At 43.2% G+C, this 17,089-nt stretch overlaps 1 protein-coding gene across 3 annotated transcripts; it reads left to right on the top strand.

Moving 5' to 3' along the window:
- The first annotated feature begins 2,889 nt into the window (after positions 1 to 2,889).
- Positions 2,890 to 13,699, top strand: LOC119315353 (probable coatomer subunit beta'). Of its 3 annotated transcripts, XM_037589985.1 has the most exons (8): positions 2,890 to 3,048; positions 4,533 to 4,664; positions 4,766 to 4,893; positions 5,265 to 5,333; positions 5,619 to 5,804; positions 6,201 to 6,257; positions 13,131 to 13,164; positions 13,451 to 13,699. In XM_037589985.1, the coding sequence occupies exons 1-8, from the start codon at positions 2,890 to 2,892 to the stop codon at positions 13,697 to 13,699; spliced, it is 1,014 nt and encodes a 337-aa protein (XP_037445882.1). The 3 variants fall into 3 exon arrangements, 1 of the variants encoding a protein (XP_037445882.1); XR_005152742.1 differs by lacking the exons at positions 2,890 to 3,048; positions 4,533 to 4,664; positions 13,131 to 13,164; positions 13,451 to 13,699 and adding an exon at positions 6,333 to 6,401 and having other exon boundaries at positions 4,855 to 4,893; positions 5,642 to 5,769; XR_005152743.1 differs by lacking the exons at positions 2,890 to 3,048; positions 4,533 to 4,664; positions 13,131 to 13,164; positions 13,451 to 13,699 and adding an exon at positions 6,333 to 6,401 and having other exon boundaries at positions 4,855 to 4,893; positions 5,642 to 5,804.
- The last annotated feature ends 3,390 nt before the right edge of the window (positions 13,700 to 17,089 follow it).

Raw genomic sequence — 17,089 nt, 5'->3', positions numbered from 1 at the left:
TAGAGGAATATTTAAGATTGCATCCGCATCGGATGAGATAAAAACATCACGAACCAGCTGAGATCGCCAAATCCAATTTTCAGTATCTATGAGCTGATTGACAAATCCCAACATTGTTCCTCCCGGCATCACCCTAGGAGTAAGCGAGGGGGTGCCCGGTATCCACTTGTCATTCCAAATGGAGATAGTAGTCCCGTCACCAATTCTTTTGATCAAACCCAACTCAAGAGCTTCTCTTCCGGCCACAATAGCACGCCATATCGCTGAAGCAGAGTGCGGTATGGTGGCCTTCATAAAGTCACAGTCGGGAAAATAACGTCCTTTTATGACTCTTGCACAAAGTGAGTTGGGATTAGTTATGAATCTCCACCCATGTTTCCCCAACAAAGCCACATTGAATCTGCACTATTTGCTGGGTCAATTATTCAGTTTTTCTATATTTGCACAATTTATTGTTTATATTGTACTAGTAATTTGTACGGTGTCTCTGAACCATTTGAATTATGAACTATGTACTGTAATTTTTAGCTTGTTGTAAGAACATGAACCTAATTTTTATTTTGTAATAAATCACGGAGATTGCATGCAAAATCTATTGCCCTCGTTGTAAGCAATGGGCTAGTACAAATTATAATTCTGCAAAGAAAAAGAGTAGTAGGTACTCGTAAGAGCATCTCCAGTAGATAATGCTAATTGGTGTAAATTGGTGATGTAAAAGTGTAACTCCAATCGATGATGCAAATGGAGATGTAAAACTAATCGGCATGAGCACGGGCGGCCGAGCGTCGAGAGCCGGGAGGAGCGCCAGCAGACCGACCAGCGGCAGGAGGTGCGCCAGCGGCCGAGCGGCGAGACCCAGGAGGTCGAATGCAGCGTCGGGAGCTCGAATGTCGACGGCGCATTTGTGAATCGAGCGGCGAGTTGGTCGCCGTGAGACGGCGGGGTAACGGGCATGCGGTGCGAGAAGGTCGATCCGGCGGCAGAAAAGCGACAACGGGTGTGCGGCTCGAATCCGGCGCCGGCGGGGCGGCGGGGGGAGCTCAAATCATATGACGGCGGAGAAACGGCTAATTCGGCCGATTTGGAGGCGGGCGACAGCGGAGCAGCGACGGGACCAGAGGCGGGGGCGGTAGTCGCGACGGCGACCGGCCAGGTGGAGCAAAATCAGGGAGGCTTGGCAGCGGCAGCGTGGAGGCGGAGGCGGGATTAGGGACAGTGGTCTCGCCGGTGAAGGCCCCGTCGGGGTGGGCGGCTACGGCGAAGAAGGCGGCGGGGTCGGCCATGGCCCGAGCGACGGCAAGCGGGGGACTGACGGGTGAGCGGAAGGAAAATGAAAACAAATAGGTAGTTGACACGCAGCCGTCAGTTTTACATCTTAAAGATGTATTTACATCTCCGTCAGATAAAGATATAATTATGTTTTTATCTAGATCGTCGGTTGAAAATGGGTTTTTGAGAATAGAAGATGCAAAAGTTAATTACGTTTGCATACATCTATTGGAGATGAGAATGCAAAAGCGAAGAGGACTCAACCCAAACCACTCGATCTCGATCGACGCCAGTAATTAACCGGCAGCCTTGCGCGCCCCGCCACCAGAACCCACTAACCGCCGGCCGCGCGGCATGGACAGCACCGTCGACGCAATGGCGGCCGCCTACGACGCGCTGGTCGACGCCGCGGCCGCCGCCGTCAGCGAGCCCGGGCGCACGGTGGCGCTCACGGACCTTCACCGCTGCCTTGACGCCTTCAACGAGTCCTGCGACCGAGCCGAGGGCCTCGTCCAGGCGGCCGCCGCCGGCCTCGGCCCCGCCGCCTCCCGCCACGACGCGCTGTGCCGCGCCGTGCGCGCGGTCGACAAGGATCTCCGGGCCGCCGGCGCCGGCCAGGAGGAGAACGAGATGGACGAGGAGAAGAATCGCCCTCCGACCACGCCGCTGGCGGCCGAGGACAGATAGCCCAATCGATCTACCTCGTCTCCCGTTGATATGATGTTCATCGTTCTTGTTTTTTCCATGTGATGTTCATCGTTCTTCTTGGTTTCTTGTTTTTTTTTGTGTGTGGCGAAATTCTTGTTTTCTTGGTTGATGTGACTAGTAAGTGTGCACGTGCAACACACATATCATTAAGAAGTTATGGTTCGCTCTTTTCTAACCTCTCATTCTAAGGGGGTAAGAGCATCTACAACCAGACTGAACAAATATGACCCGCCCCTATATGTCCACTAGCACATCTGTGCAGTTTTCGGAAGTGTTTGTTTTTGTCCATCCACGCGGCCATGCCCCAAATTGTCATTCACATCAAGAGATATGAACCGGATGGATGTCGGAGGCTCCTCAGCGATTTGAGCTTCTCAGCCGTCCGATCGTTTTCTTGATTGCGTTCTGGCCGTTGGATCTCGGGCTCGGTCGTCGTGGGCCGTCGGATATTTACCGGATCGTTGTGAGCCGTTAGATAAAATTCAGTGCGCCCCGGTCGTGCCACCGCGCGTAATTCCAGCGCCCCCACAAGGGCATTTTCGTCATTTCACCTAGTGGGAGAAATGCCCAATAGCGCTGAGGTGAGTCCGTGGACAGCGAGCACCGGATCGTTCCCCTCCCCCTCCCGCTCGCTCGCTCTCCTCTCCTCCCCGCCCCCTCCCTCGAAACCCTAGCCGCCGCTACCCATCGCGCCCTACAGCGCCGCCGCTCTCGCGACGCCGTCGCTGCTCTCCTCTCCCTCTCTCCGACCCGAGCCGCCGCCCTCCTCTGCGTCTCCGACCTCCTCCCCATGGGATTGCAACAGAGCCCCCCAGCAATGACGACGAGCAGCAGCGGAGGGAGGACGAGGAGCACGACGGCGGCGGCGGGGAGCAGCAGCAGCAGGCCAAGGCGGCGCTGCCCTTCTCCGCCATGTGCGTGCGGATCTCCCGCAACACCTACCCCAACCTCCGCGCCCTCCGCAACGCCTCCCACGTCGGTCTCACCGACGCCCCACATGTCAAGATCTCCGAGGGCGACTTCGGACACATCCTTGACGACGTGCCCCACCTCGTTGACTACTACGTTCCGGTGAGCAGCCCCCCTCCCCCTAACCTGCTCCTCCTCACTCGACCGCGAGTCATGGTTCGCTGTGACCTGTGGGTGCCATCGTTTCAGCTCGTGGTGATTGGTTTTGTGCGGTGCAGCTTTAGCTAAGCGACTGTCAGTACGAGCGAAATGATCCGACGCTGATTTGGCTGGAAACGTGACCACGATGTGTGCGGGGTTTGGTCGATTTGGGATTTCTGTTGTTGAGCCACGAATACAGAGTGCTTAATGTCATCTCAATTTTTCTTACGTTCCAGCTCCACTATTAGTGTTGTTAAGCTGCTGAGAATAGAAAGCAATGTAGCAGGAATACAGAAGTTGAGGTTTTCATTGCTTTGGTCATACAGTTTTTTAAACTATATACTAGAAGAACAGGGTACTTATTCCTGCCTTCTAAGAAACTATGTAATTGACTGCTCATGTTGGTTGTAATACATTGCTAGACACAGAGTTGTACATTTTTCAGTTAGGTTTTTGCAAATCAAACTATATTCAACAAGGCATCTCTCCTTTCGAAACACGAACACTCAACCAGGGTACGCTACGCCCCTCTCATGTTCCTTTCATTTTTTCCTTAGTTGGGTTCAAAGATCATTGCACAATAAAACTGATCGATAACATTTTCATTGTGGTTCTCTAATCTTTTGAACTTGTTAGAAGTTTTCTAAAATCCAATTGTTTGTTATTTTTGGTGCTTTTCAGGTGAACCATTGCAGTTCAGAGATGGTTTATATGAATTGTTTATGATCTAGGCCGCTACCAAACGCCTCTGAAGAGCAGTATACTATTTCTGCATTTACCAACACGTGAGTCCTTGCTCACATGGATTACATATTCCTATAGAAAATAGATTACTTTGCTAATAGAGTATTGATGAGTCTGGCTAGATTCTTTGCTCACACGGACTAGATATTCCTATAGAGAATAAATTTCTTTGCTAAAAAGTATTGATGAGTATGGCTACAGGAGATAGTGATTCTTTTGTAGCTCTTGATTTTGCTACTTATGCAAGGTTTTTGGCTTTAACCTTTTTTTTGGGGGAAAGATCATCCTTTCTGCACTTTATTCCCTCAAGATAAACTGCGTGATGGGATGAGTATGCATACAACACAACTATTGAACCAATGACCATGCTTGAATATATATTAAATTAGACATATTTTTTTAGTTATGACCTTTTTATCATTCTGAAGGTTCTTTATTCTAAGGTGAAAAGGGATTTTTTATTTTCCTTCTGCAATCAAAGTATCGTATCATGATAGTACCTACACGTCATGTTGAATGCTATAAAGAACATGATCAATTGGTTTCACAAGGAGATGAATATGGACTGGTTTAGGAAAAGAAAATATTTTGTACGTATGCATTGGTAATTGTTCCTCAAAAAGATGCTGGTTAAACTGAGTCATGTTTTGTATCTTGGTCTGTACCCTGCCTAATATCCTAATATTGAACGTGAACTTCAGATATGGAGTATTGGTTCTCCTGATCCTAACTTCACATTAGATGGCCACTCAAAAGGCGTGAACCGTGTTGATTACTTCACCGGTGGTGATCGACCATTTTTTATTACTGGATCTGATGATCAGACTGCAAAGGTGTGTCATCTACAATGAATTGTGCTATTGTGAGGGTATATTGGGATTGATCTGACTTATTACTCAATTTGTTGGATCAGGTTTGAGATTACCAAACCAAGAGATGTGTTCAAACACTTGAAAGACATGCACACAATGTGTCTGTTGTCTGTTTCCATCTAGAACTACCTATTATAATTACTGGCTCAGAGGATGGCACAGTTCGCTTGTGGCACTCTACAACCTACAGGTACTCTCTCTCTCTCTCTCATACTATGATATTGCTTGGAGATGATACTAACAGTGCGCTCTCCGAAAACCAGCTTTGTTTTACTAAAATCTATTTAGTTACACGCAAATACAGTTACTGGCCAAAGTTTTTTTCTTCTACATGTTTTCTGTTTGCAATAATAGTAATATCTTCTGCACTGGACTATATACATTCGTTATTTCCCAACTCATGCCAGTTTATTTCTTTAAATTGGCAGTGTAGATAGTGCCTTGTTCATGAATCATGAGCAAGAATGTGGTCTATTCTTAATTCTTCCATTTCTCCCAAGCATTTAATTATTTCTTTTCTTGTAGAACAAGTGAATAACACTTTGCTTGATGCACTTACAGGCTTGAGAACACTCTTCATTATGGTCTTGAGCGAGTTTGGGCTTTAGGATACATGAAGGGGTCAAGAAGGTAATGAATATTTTGCTCTTCCTCTATTTCAGTTCTATGGTAGTATGGTCAATGTGAAGGGCCAATACACGAATATGTCTTCTCATCTGCTACTGAAGCTCCACACGCACTAACAATCCATTTTCTTTTTCTGCGACACAATTTCCTATATTGTGACAGCATTGTGTATCTGCTAAACTGTTTCTCCCAAAAAAATCTTCACTAAAAATGCATAGTTCATGCTTTTATTTATTGTTCTTTCCTTTCAAGTTAAGGTAGTGATATATGATATTTTAATTTTTATAGGATTGTGATTGGATATGATTTAGGGAAAATTATGATAAAAATTGGCCGTGAAGTTCCAGTTGCTAGCATGGACAACAGTGAAAAAATCCTATGGGCAAAACATAACGAAATCCAAACTGTTAGTATCAAGACTGTTGGTGCAGGCAATGAGGTTCTTCTTCTTTGCCATGTTAAATGTGCAGGATTGTGAGTTACTTTTGGTGTAACCACATTTTTACATTTAGATATCCTATTATTTCCGGCATTTACAGTTGCTGCGGTATAATAAAGCTCTTCTACTGAAGTGAAATGCATAAGTTCATGATTAGTATTAGCACAATATGGAATTGAGTGTTGGTTTTGAATTAAATTTCGATGGTTTAAAGAAGTGCGCATGAGGTTGTTATGACTTATGGATAAACACGTCATACATGCCTTGATGTTTTTGCACGTTGCCTTTACATGAAACTTTAGGAGATAGGCTCCTCTAGGATTTATATAGTTTCATTCTCTCAGTAGGTTAAGCTGATTTGCCTTGTCGCATGTTCTTTCTTCCTGTACGTTTGTCTGTTCTTCCTTGATTTGGATCTGGTTTGTTTGCAGGTCTGTCGTTAGTTTAGCTGCTACGTCGGATCTGATGCTGTTTTCGCCGATATATAGGTATGCATCCATTCTGCTCCCTTTCTAGGCCGCCGTCTACCGCATATATTTGATTTTACCTTTGATTTGCTGCAGATTTGTTTGTTGCCTCTTGTTTCACGTTCTTCCGGTCGATCGCTTGCTCGATCTGTGCCTCGACATCATCTCCATGTCGCGGCTTCGTGAACGGATCTTCAGGTCGACCACTCTTCTCCTCCTCCTTACTCCTCTTTTTCCCTAGGTTGGTGTTTGTACATCGTGGCGCTTTTCTCCCCACTTGATACAAGAACGATTGTATAATTTCTTTCTATGCACTTCATCAAGCACATAATTTAACTAAAACTTGTGGTTTGTTATGGGGCCTGCATTTGTAATGGTTCATTAAGGTATCTTCAGTATTTTTGTTTCTTTCCCTGTTTTGTCTTTCCCTGTTTTGTCATCTTTAGTATTTTTTGTTTCTTCATACGTGCATTTTTATCGTCCCAACAATCCACTGGCCTGACGGGCACGCCAAGGCACACATTTAATTATCAGAAGATGGTTCTGTTTTTATGGGGCCTGCATTTGTAATGGTTCATTAAGGTCACCATTGAGCCGCCTTCTGTACTTTAGAGGCGTATTGTGCGGCTACACGTTTGTGTTTTTTTATCCATTCACCCATTGCAATGTAAATTCAAGTTCTTGGATTTTTATTTCTTGTTTCTTCTTTTTGGTGAGCGAATTGGCTAATTGAGCTATTTTCCTCTTGGTTTGTTGCAGCAATTGGGAAGGATCGTCCTGTACTATCTATCATGGTTATTAGCTAGCAAGAGTGATGCCACAAGTGGATCTGCCCAGTAAATTTGTTAATTACTTCCTTGCAAGAATGAGTTGAGTTTGGTTTCTAATCCCTCAAGTCAATTCAAGATTGCCCATTTTTTAGTCACATACAAATATGCACCTTGATTGCTATGCATAATCACGTAGGTAATTCCATCTCTTTTTGTTGATGCTTTATCCTGCTTGGATCATATATGCTTCTGTATAACACTGATTGAGGTGGACAATTATAAATTTACTACACGCATATAAGCTTTCTATACATAGATAACTAGAGCATTATAAAGTAGTGTGTCATGTTCTAATTATAAATGAAGAGAAAGTTAAGAACTTTGTAATTACATAGTAATCATGGCTAGATCGTAGAGGTTAGAGATGTACAAATGATTGATTAAAAATATATATTTATATTTGCAACAACACAATGGATCATGCCAGGTAAATATTTTTGTAGAATATAAGTCAGGTTTAGAACTTTTGACCACGACAGCTGAAAAACAAAGTAAATCCATCGTATATATTCAGTATAATGTATATTTAGATATTCATGGCGCTGCATAAGCTTAATTAAGTTCCCTGGGAGCACTAGCTGCTAGTGTATACATGTATTTCTTGATTCTAATAAGATGCAGTCAATCTTTGAAAATACAGTAAGCACCTGTCATGAAATTTAGAACTGGCGTGATGTGTCTCTATGTTAATAACTATCATGCTTGCGTAGCTGGTTGATTTATTTGATTATAATCAAATTGGACCGTCATAATTTTAAGACCGTGATTATTCAGATGAAAAATGATCAAAGAAATACATGTACCAAAGTCACATCTGTTTAGATCATGATTAGGCATACAATTGCTCCTTCAAGTTATTGTGATATTGTAGTGCTCTTTAGTATTATGTATTGTGGTGCTGCACCTCCTTTTCTCTTCTTTCCTGGACATATACTCTGCACCGGAAGTTACCTATTGCCCGCTACACCTTTGTATGAACTTTTGTTAATAATCTGCCTATAATTATAAGAAAAAAAATGCATGAATGTATATAGCTTTGCACCAGGACACTTTACTTTTGCTATGACCTGTCATTTTTGTGAGCTGCAGACGATTTTGGCATTGATGTTCTCATGCAAGTCATCTTATCTTTGCAAGCCTACTGATAGAATACACTCAAGATAGGACACCACATGCGTCATCCTGAGATAGATAGACACTCATGCTTGGTTCATCCTGTTGGCTGAGGATGCTAAGTTTCATCTGTTTTGTAAAAATGAAATTGTGTATAGATATTTGTGGCTGCTATAGCAACTCTCGAGAATTGTTGTAGGGTATGCATTTTCCTTTTGTGAAAAAATTGTCCTGTTGCATTCAAAATTTCGACTTGAAATGGAGCTCAATATGAGTTATGTAGGCCAATCTTCTAAGTGTTTAATGTTCTTTTATGTTACATCCTGGCAGGAAAGTGGAGCAGCTATCTGAGGAGGTTGATTCATTGAAGGAAACCCTCGACAAGCACTTATTGCGCCAATGAGAGCGAATTTGGGAAGCTAAGGAAAGGGCGGAGCTGTTTGAGAGAGCTGTGAGTAGTCTGAAGCAAACAAAGCATGAACAGTTGTTTTCCCTTTTTTTCGAAAAGGGGGGCTTCCCCGGCCTCTGCATCAGCATAATGCATACGGCCATCTTATTAAGCATAAAATAGTCCACAAAGTCTCCAAGTCTCAAGGTTGTCAACAAGAAAAGTAAGAAAAGGCTCACACAGAGCCCGAAGGCTAGATACACAAGCTAGCCAAAGCACTTATACATCACAGCCGTTTGGCTCCAAAATAGACAGGTAAACTAATTGCCTATCCTGTTACACGACCGCCATCCAAACCGGCTGAATATATCCCGAGCTACCATCTCCCATCGGATAGCAGCAGTAACCAAAAGCTCCCTGGCCTCCGTCGGAGTGAGTAGCGACCAGGAACGGATAAGAGCCGTTGCTCGGAAGATAACCTGCAAAACATGGATATTTGTTGATCTGTTAAAGACGAAGTCATTTCTGCAATTCCAAAGCGCCCACAAAAAAGCGCAAACCCCCAAGCGAATATGTTTTGCTAACCCGGGCTCTACCCTAGTTAGCCATGTCCCAAACAACATGTTAACCGACCTTGGTGGGGTAATATTGAAAGTGACTTGAATAGTCGTCCAAAGAATTCTAGCTAGTGGGCAGTCAAAGAAAAGATGTTTAATGGTTTCACCCTGATCACAGAAACTACACCTAGTAGGTCCTGTCCAATTACGCTTAATAAGATTATCCTTTGTTAAGATCACCTGTTTATGTAGAAACCACATAAACACCTTGATCTTTAAAGGAACTCTGACGTCCCACACATGCTTTGAAGTAGGAATCGAGCTGGAATTAATAACATCAACATACATTGATTTAACCGTGAATCCCCCCGACCTAGTGAGATTCCAGCGTAATTTATCAGGTTGTTGAGATAGTTGTACCTGCATCAGTCTCCTAACTAGATGCAGCCACTCTTCCCAACGATTGCCCACTAACGATCTTCTAAACTGGATATCCAGGGGTATCGAGGCGAAGACCGATGCAACCAAAGCATCGCGCCTTCGAACTATACGATATAGAGACGGATACTGGATTGCTAGGGGAGCCTCTCCAAGCCAAGTATCCTCCCAGAATCTCGTGCTTGCACCATTACCAACTAAATGCTTTGACCTCTGAAAAAATGAAAGCTTCACTTTCATAAGCCCTTTCCAAAAGGGTGAATCAGTTGGTCTAACCGACACCTGAGCCAAAGTTTTAGTTTGGAGATACTTGTTACGCAGGATTTGAGCCCACATGGCGTCAGTTCCTGAGGATAACTTCCACAACCACTTACTAAGAAGGCACCGGTTCTTGACTTCGAGATTCTCAATCCCCATACCCCCTTGGTCTTTCGGTCTACAAATGATATCCCACTTCGCTAACCGATATTTTCTCTTAGGCTCCTCCCCCTGCCAAAAGAACCTCGATCGATAGAAGTCCAGTCGTTTCCTAACTCCAACTGGGACTTCAAAGAAGGACAAAAGGAACATGGGCATGCTCGTGAGCACCGAATTAATAAGAATTAAACGGCCTCCATACGACATGAGCTTGCCCTTCCAACAACTTAGCTTCTTCTCGAAACGATCCTCAATACACTTCCATTCATTATTCGTGAGCTTGCGGTGATGAATAGGAATTCCTAAGTAGGTAAAAGGCAGCTCACCCAAACCACATCCGAACAACTGCTTGTAATCCTCTTGTTCCTCTTTGGCTCTCCCAAAGTAGAACAACTCACTTTTGTGGAAGTTAATTTTGAGCCCACTTAGCTGCTCAAACAAACAAAGCAGCAGCTTCAGATTTCTAGCTTTTACCAAGTCATGCTCCATGAAGATGATAGTGTCATCAGCGTATTGCAGGATGGATATACCCCCATCCACTAAGTGTGGCACCAAGCCCCCTATTTGGCCAACTTCCTTGGCTCTCCCTAACAACACCGCCAACATATCGGCTACTATGTTGAACAGAATAGGGGACATCGGATCTCCCTGCCGCAGGCCCTTATGTGTCTGGAAGTAATGACCGACATCGTCATTCACTTTTATGCCAACACTACCCTTTTGCGTAAAAGTTTCAATCTGGCTCCTCCAGCCCTCGTGGAAACCTTTCATACGCAAAGCTTGTTGCAGAAAAGGCCATTTAACTTTGTCATACGCTTTCTCAAAATCTACTTTAAAGATGACTCCATCAAGTTTCTTAGAGTGAATTTCCTGGAGCATTTCATGCAACACCACCACCCCTTCAAGGATGTTTTTGTCTGGCATGAAAGCTGTTTGGGATTGCTGCACCACAGAATGCGCAATCTGTGTGAGCCTATTAGTCCCAACCTTGGTAAAAATTTTGAAACTGACATTCAAGAGGCAGATAGGACGGAACTGCTCAATCCTGAGAGCGTCGGTCTTCTTTGGAAGCAATGTTATCGTTCCAAAGTTCAAATGAAAAAGTTGAAGCCGTCCAGCAAAAAGGTCGTGGAACATGGGTAGCAGATCCCCTTTGATGATATGCCAACATCTTTTGTAAAACTCCGCCGGGAACCCATCCGGCCCGGGAGCCTTATTGTTCTCCATCTGAGAGATGGCATCGAAAACCTCCTTTTCCGTAAACGGCGCAACTAGCATGTCATTATCAGCAGCAGTTAATTGAGGCACATCCTCAGTCCTGGACTCATCGAGGGACACAGCGCTATCCTCCGGCGGTCCAAATAACTGCTTGTAGTATTCGGTGATGTATAGCTTAAGATTATCGTGACCAACAATTGTGCCTTCATCTTGCTCGAGCTGAAATATTTTTTTCTTTCTGTGTTTGCCATTCGCAATCAGATGAAAGAATTGAGTGTTCGCATCCCCTTGGATTACTTTGCGAACCTTTGCTCTGAGCGCCCACTTCAGCTCTTCTTCGCGGAGAAGTTCCTTCAACCTCTTTTCCGCATCAATCTTACAGCACATATCCGCAGATTGAAGAACCGCTGATTCAGCTTTAACATCTAGGTATTGAATAATCTCCAGGAGTCTGTCTTTCTCAACCTTATAAACTCCACTTAGATGTTTAGCCCAACCTCGAAGAAAGCACCTCAAATGCCTAATCTTATTCTGCCATCTCTCGACAGGCGATCTACCCCTAGACTCTCTAGCCCACTCTCTGGCAACAATATCCAAGAAACCTTCTCTTTCAAACCATGACGTTTCAAAGGAGAAAGTATTCTTGTTTCCCACATGCCTTGGCTCCCCTGAGTCAACAAATAGCGGTGTGTGGTCCGAAATTCCTCGCGTTAGAGCCTGCACCATGACCAGAGGGAACTTCTGCTCCCATTCGGCACTTGCAAGAACCCGATCCAACTTCTCATATGTCGGGTTTGGTAAAGAGTTAGCCCAGGTAAATTGTCTACCAGAGAGTTCGATTTCTCTCAAATCCAAACTCTCAATGATGGTATTAAACATAAAGGACCATCGCCCATCAAAATTATCGTTATTCTTTTCATCCCGCCTCCTAATAATGTTGAAGTCCCCCCCAACCAGGATAGGGAGTTGTTCGGACCCACAAATTCGAACCAGGTCAGCCAAAAATTCAGGTTTAAGCTCAGGTTGTGCAGCCCCGTAGACCGCCGCCAACACCCAGTTAAACCCATCTATTTTGGACCTGACTCTGAATTTCACTGCAAAGTCACCCATAACAACACTCCGGACTTCAAGGGAATCACATCTCACACCCAGCAAGATGATTTGGTTTCAGCATTAATGAATTGGAGATTATTGTTACAGAATGGTGGGCCACCGGATGTCCTTCAAATATTTGACGACGAAGCCTAGGCAATGCAATCAGGGATGTGGTTAGGGTTTGTTAATTTTAGCTAGGTTCTTTGTTGCTGATTGATGGCCAGTGGCGCTCTTCTGCTTGGAACAAACACTATATGTAGTTGCTGCTCCTCTAGGTTGGGTCGTTGCTACTGCTTTGGCTGTAGCTCTGTGCAGGTATTTATATTTTCCAGCTTCTACTATTTGGCATTACATGTTCATGCTTTTACATCAAGGATATACCCCCATCAGACGTGGATTTGTAGCAAGAAAATTAGTCAACGGAGCCCGGGACAATGAGTTTGGAAAATCTATAGTCAAGCCTTGCTGCTCCTTTGTCTCTTATTTATCTGGTTTGATTTGGGAGTAGAATCATCAACGACATGCCTATTAGAATTATTTATTTGTTTCATAGTTGTGTCATAGCCCTGTAGCAAATATTTGAGTGATAGGATTGTTGTGCAGACTATAATGTGAAAGTCGGGTGTCCCCTTAAGCAAATATGTATTATGTGCAGTGGATTAGGGTCAATATTTTGGTTCTGAAAGAAAGAGAGAAACAGAGGATCATGTTCTTTCTTGGGTCCAAGACTAAAAGTTGGTAATGTTGATGAGAAATAAAAAACGTGTGTTCATTTACCGGTTTTGTCTGCATCACCAATCATATTTGCGTTGGTAATGTATGATATTTTGTCTTCCAGGTTTCTAGGTATCTGCTGCAAGGCTTGGATTGACGTATGTTGGGATGATCTCATATGGATAAATGGTAGATCAAGGGCTTTTGATCACTGAAGTAGTATCCATACGTATGACTGGTGATGCAAATAATGGATGTGGAAACTATATGAATGTCAAGTGGAGAGTTAAATGATTTATCAATGTTGATTTTACTAGAATTATTCTTGAATATCAGGTATTCATTTCAAGTAACAATAACCTTACTCTACAAATTTAGCATTATTTTGATACTCTGCGAGTGTTGTGTTGTTTACTAAATTCTTTATTTGTTGCCAAGTGATAGGATCTTGAGACGGCCCTCACGGGAGTGGTCGTCGCCCCCGGTCAACTATGGTCACCTCCGTTAGCACCCACCGGCAGGATCCCCCTCCCCCTCGCCTCCCCCTTATCCACCATTTCATGTCCACCACTGGGAGGAGCGGCGGTTGCCGCTGGCGCATATGCAAAGCCTGGAGACATCGCCATCGACGGGAGGAGAAGGACTGTCTTCGTCGCGTTTGTGCACTTCCGTGAAGAGGACAACTCGAGGTGAGGAGAACCGCTTGGCAGGAGGAGCTCGAGCCGAGGCGAGTCGCCTCTGATTCTGCAACGCGCTCGATGTCTGCCTCTTCCCCCACAAGCACACACGAGAGGCCAGGCCTTGGACTAGGTAGAGCAGGAGCAGTTCCATCTCCCTCACCAATGCATCACCGCCCTCATCTTGATCAATAATGAACTGGAGGTACCAACTCTTTTCTTTACTCTTTCATGGTGAATCCATTTTTATTATCCCTGTTTGATAGTTTTTCTCCTCTTGACCCAAATAAAGAGATTTGATGTGATGATTGAGGTAGAAGGTTAGCTGAACATATTGATCAAATGTCTGCTGGTGTACTTTATTATTCTTTATTTCATTGTTTTTTGTTTGGTGACCGTGAACTCTATAGGTAGAGGAGCAGAGGACATAAAGGTGCATAGCTATTTTGTCACTACTAATATATATGACTAATTAATGCCCACAAAGTTTTAATGGGATAATAATGAGAGATTATCAAGGAACAGAGCTCTCTGGTACTTCATATATGTGATCCTTTTAGTAGCCCACAAGATGTCTCAGGACATGCTCATAAGAGGATAGGATGTGATACATGTTTGCTCAAACGTTCCAAGACTTGGATGAACAGTTGGAATAAAGGATCTCTTTCTGTCTCCACCATGGAAAAAATAGAATCAACCCTTCCTCTTATTAATCATGTGCAGCCTCTTTAATTTGCCTTCCTAGCCTGTGTCATTTGGTTCTGAAATTTTTTCTGCTATGCAATTTAACAATTTAATTTCGTGCGTCATGTGCAGAGAGGTCCAGCACGATCTGAGACACATGGGTTTTCTGTTCTCAACTTCTCATGTCTGATTTTAATTCTTTTGCTTTTTGGTTAACCAGAGCTCAGAATCAAGATTAAGGTGTGCGCTCATATAACCTATGCGGTGTCATGGTTGTTAAATCCTGCTCCCCATGGCTCACTATTGCATTTGGAAGTTGGAACTGTATCTTAGATTGATTTGCTATGATGGGATATAAATAGCAGCCTTACTGATGTGTCACTTTACTTGGCTGCTTGCTGCTGAAACTTCTATATTTCTATTTCAGAATGTAGTTGAGCACAAAGCAAAAAGGGTGATGTTTGCCCATAGATGCCTGATGATGATCATTTCCTGGTGAGTTTGTTGCTCATAGAGAACTTGAAATAGTCATGGATGGACCTGTGAATGAAACAATAACAGGCATGCATTCGTTATGCTCTTGGTAGATATTTTCTAATTATGCTTGTGCCTGTCAATTTGTATTAATGTTTATTTTGTATTGCTCTACCTACATTTTTTTGTTAAATGCCGCGTCTGTCGATATTGTTTCATTTGCACACAACTAGCTATCGTCGGGTACAACACTAATGTCGCTATTTAGATCCTAAACTATGCCCTTTATTATTAACATACCCTTCTGAATTTTCTTGCAGTTGTAGGTTTGCTAACAGTTCTTGGGTCGTCTTGCATGATTTTGCTTTTATACATATATATTTATTTGAACTGTGGCTTTTCTGATGCACCTGTGCTATTGTTTCCTCTATTGAGATGCTGAATGTTTTTCCTTTTACTATACATCTGTATCTACTTATTGGCTGGATGTTTTCTTACCCATTTTGTTTTCTTCTTTGAGAAGGCTATACGTGCTCTTGGAATTATGCAAGCTATGAAAAAGTATTATATTATTTCATCTCTCTGCCGCCTCTCGACATTTCCATTATGAGATATATTGAGTAATACAGATATATTGTCTATTGCCGGGGTTAGTTAAAACGGGGCCATGTGGAGTCCGCCATGGGTTAATAATGTTGAGGTCTTTTGCATATCTCATTTGAGAAAAGACCATTATTTGAATGCTGATTTAATGTGCCTTTTATGCTTTGTTCTTCTAGAAGAGTACAACGCTGGGTGGATATTCTTCTACCTTAGCAGATGAGATCGATTGTATTTCAAGGTATGTACTTTCGCTTGCCCCATAAGTTTATAACAGTGTCTATCTTTATCGTGTCTGCTTATTTCATTGCTTTTCTCTTAAAATGGACAAGATGAGACACTGACGGGAAAAGAAGCTTTGCCCTCCGAACATGAAGCCTAGGCTCTAGACTGGGTATCTCTTAAAGTAATCATACTTTTGGTGCGTTTCGTGTGATCCTCATATTCGTTAGTTAGTTAACCCATATGCTATACATTCCTCTTACATGCATTTGAGGATTGGCTATGCATGACCTTATCATTTTGGTCATGACCGTGCAAAGAAATGATGGCTCGGCTGTAGGGGCATATCAACAGATGCTAGCTTGAGTTGGTCCTTTGTTCTCAATGGATTTGTTATTATTATGCCCTGTCACCCAACATACATTGTTCTGGATTTGTACCTCCTATTTTATTCTGTTGTACTGTCCATGGACAAGCAAATATTGTGGTTAGCATATAAGACTAAGTTGTATTGAATGTTTAATAGTTGTCGTAACGTGAGCTGCCATAAAACACAAGATCTTTGATTGTGGTGCAGATTTGTCAAAGACGAGAAGAAGTATCCCTAGGAGGAAGACAGGATCCTGGGTGGAAAATTGGTGAAAGTGTGTACGACTATGGGAAATGGATGCCTCCTGCTACCAGCTGCGCCCTGAGGTGTGTTTCTTTGCAGGTATCTGATTAGGTCAAAAGCGACAGGAACTTTATGTACGCTGAGTACTCTCTTTCGCCTGGCATAGTGAATGAGAACAAATCAAAATTAGTGGACCAAGTTATATGTGCTATCCTTTTACTGGTGTACAGAGAACATATTCCAGCATGTATTTGGGTGTATGAACTGTTGTATCGATGATGTCGAGTCGCTGTGCGTACATGTCATGGCTTCATATGCATATATAAATTGTTGTATCCACTTTGTACCTTTGTATCATGTGTAACATATATTCTGATTTACCTGGCTGAATATGATTCAATCAAGTTCAGATTTTGCGAAGTATATGTTTTCCTTTGCATCGTCATACTGTCTTTAATTTTTCTGCCGGGTTAGCTAAAATGAAACCAGGTGGGTGCGGCAGGCCGCACTTCCTATCTAGTGCATATGATTGGTTAGGATGAAGAAAGAGAGAAAAGAAAGAATGGAGAAAGAAATAAAGTGGTCTGGGGTGGACCGCATTCAATGAAGCGGACTGCCTAGACACCCACATTTCTTTCCCATATATGAATTGAACAACCAAAACTTATGATGAAGTAGGGGGGTCCAATTGGGTGGCCTTTTTTCTTTCTCTCGTGTCTGGATTGTCCATCCGAATAAATGGGGACAAAGTAACAAGGGTTCAATTCTAGATGGTCTATTATCGACAACATACAATTCTTGACACGTTTTATC

This window comes from Triticum dicoccoides, chromosome 6A (assembly GCF_002162155.2).
Source record: "Triticum dicoccoides isolate Atlit2015 ecotype Zavitan chromosome 6A, WEW_v2.0, whole genome shotgun sequence".
NCBI classification, from domain to species: Eukaryota; Viridiplantae; Streptophyta; class Magnoliopsida; order Poales; family Poaceae; genus Triticum; species Triticum dicoccoides.
Note: the sequence above shows the minus strand (reverse complement) of the source record. Positions and strands in the feature narration are given on the sequence as shown.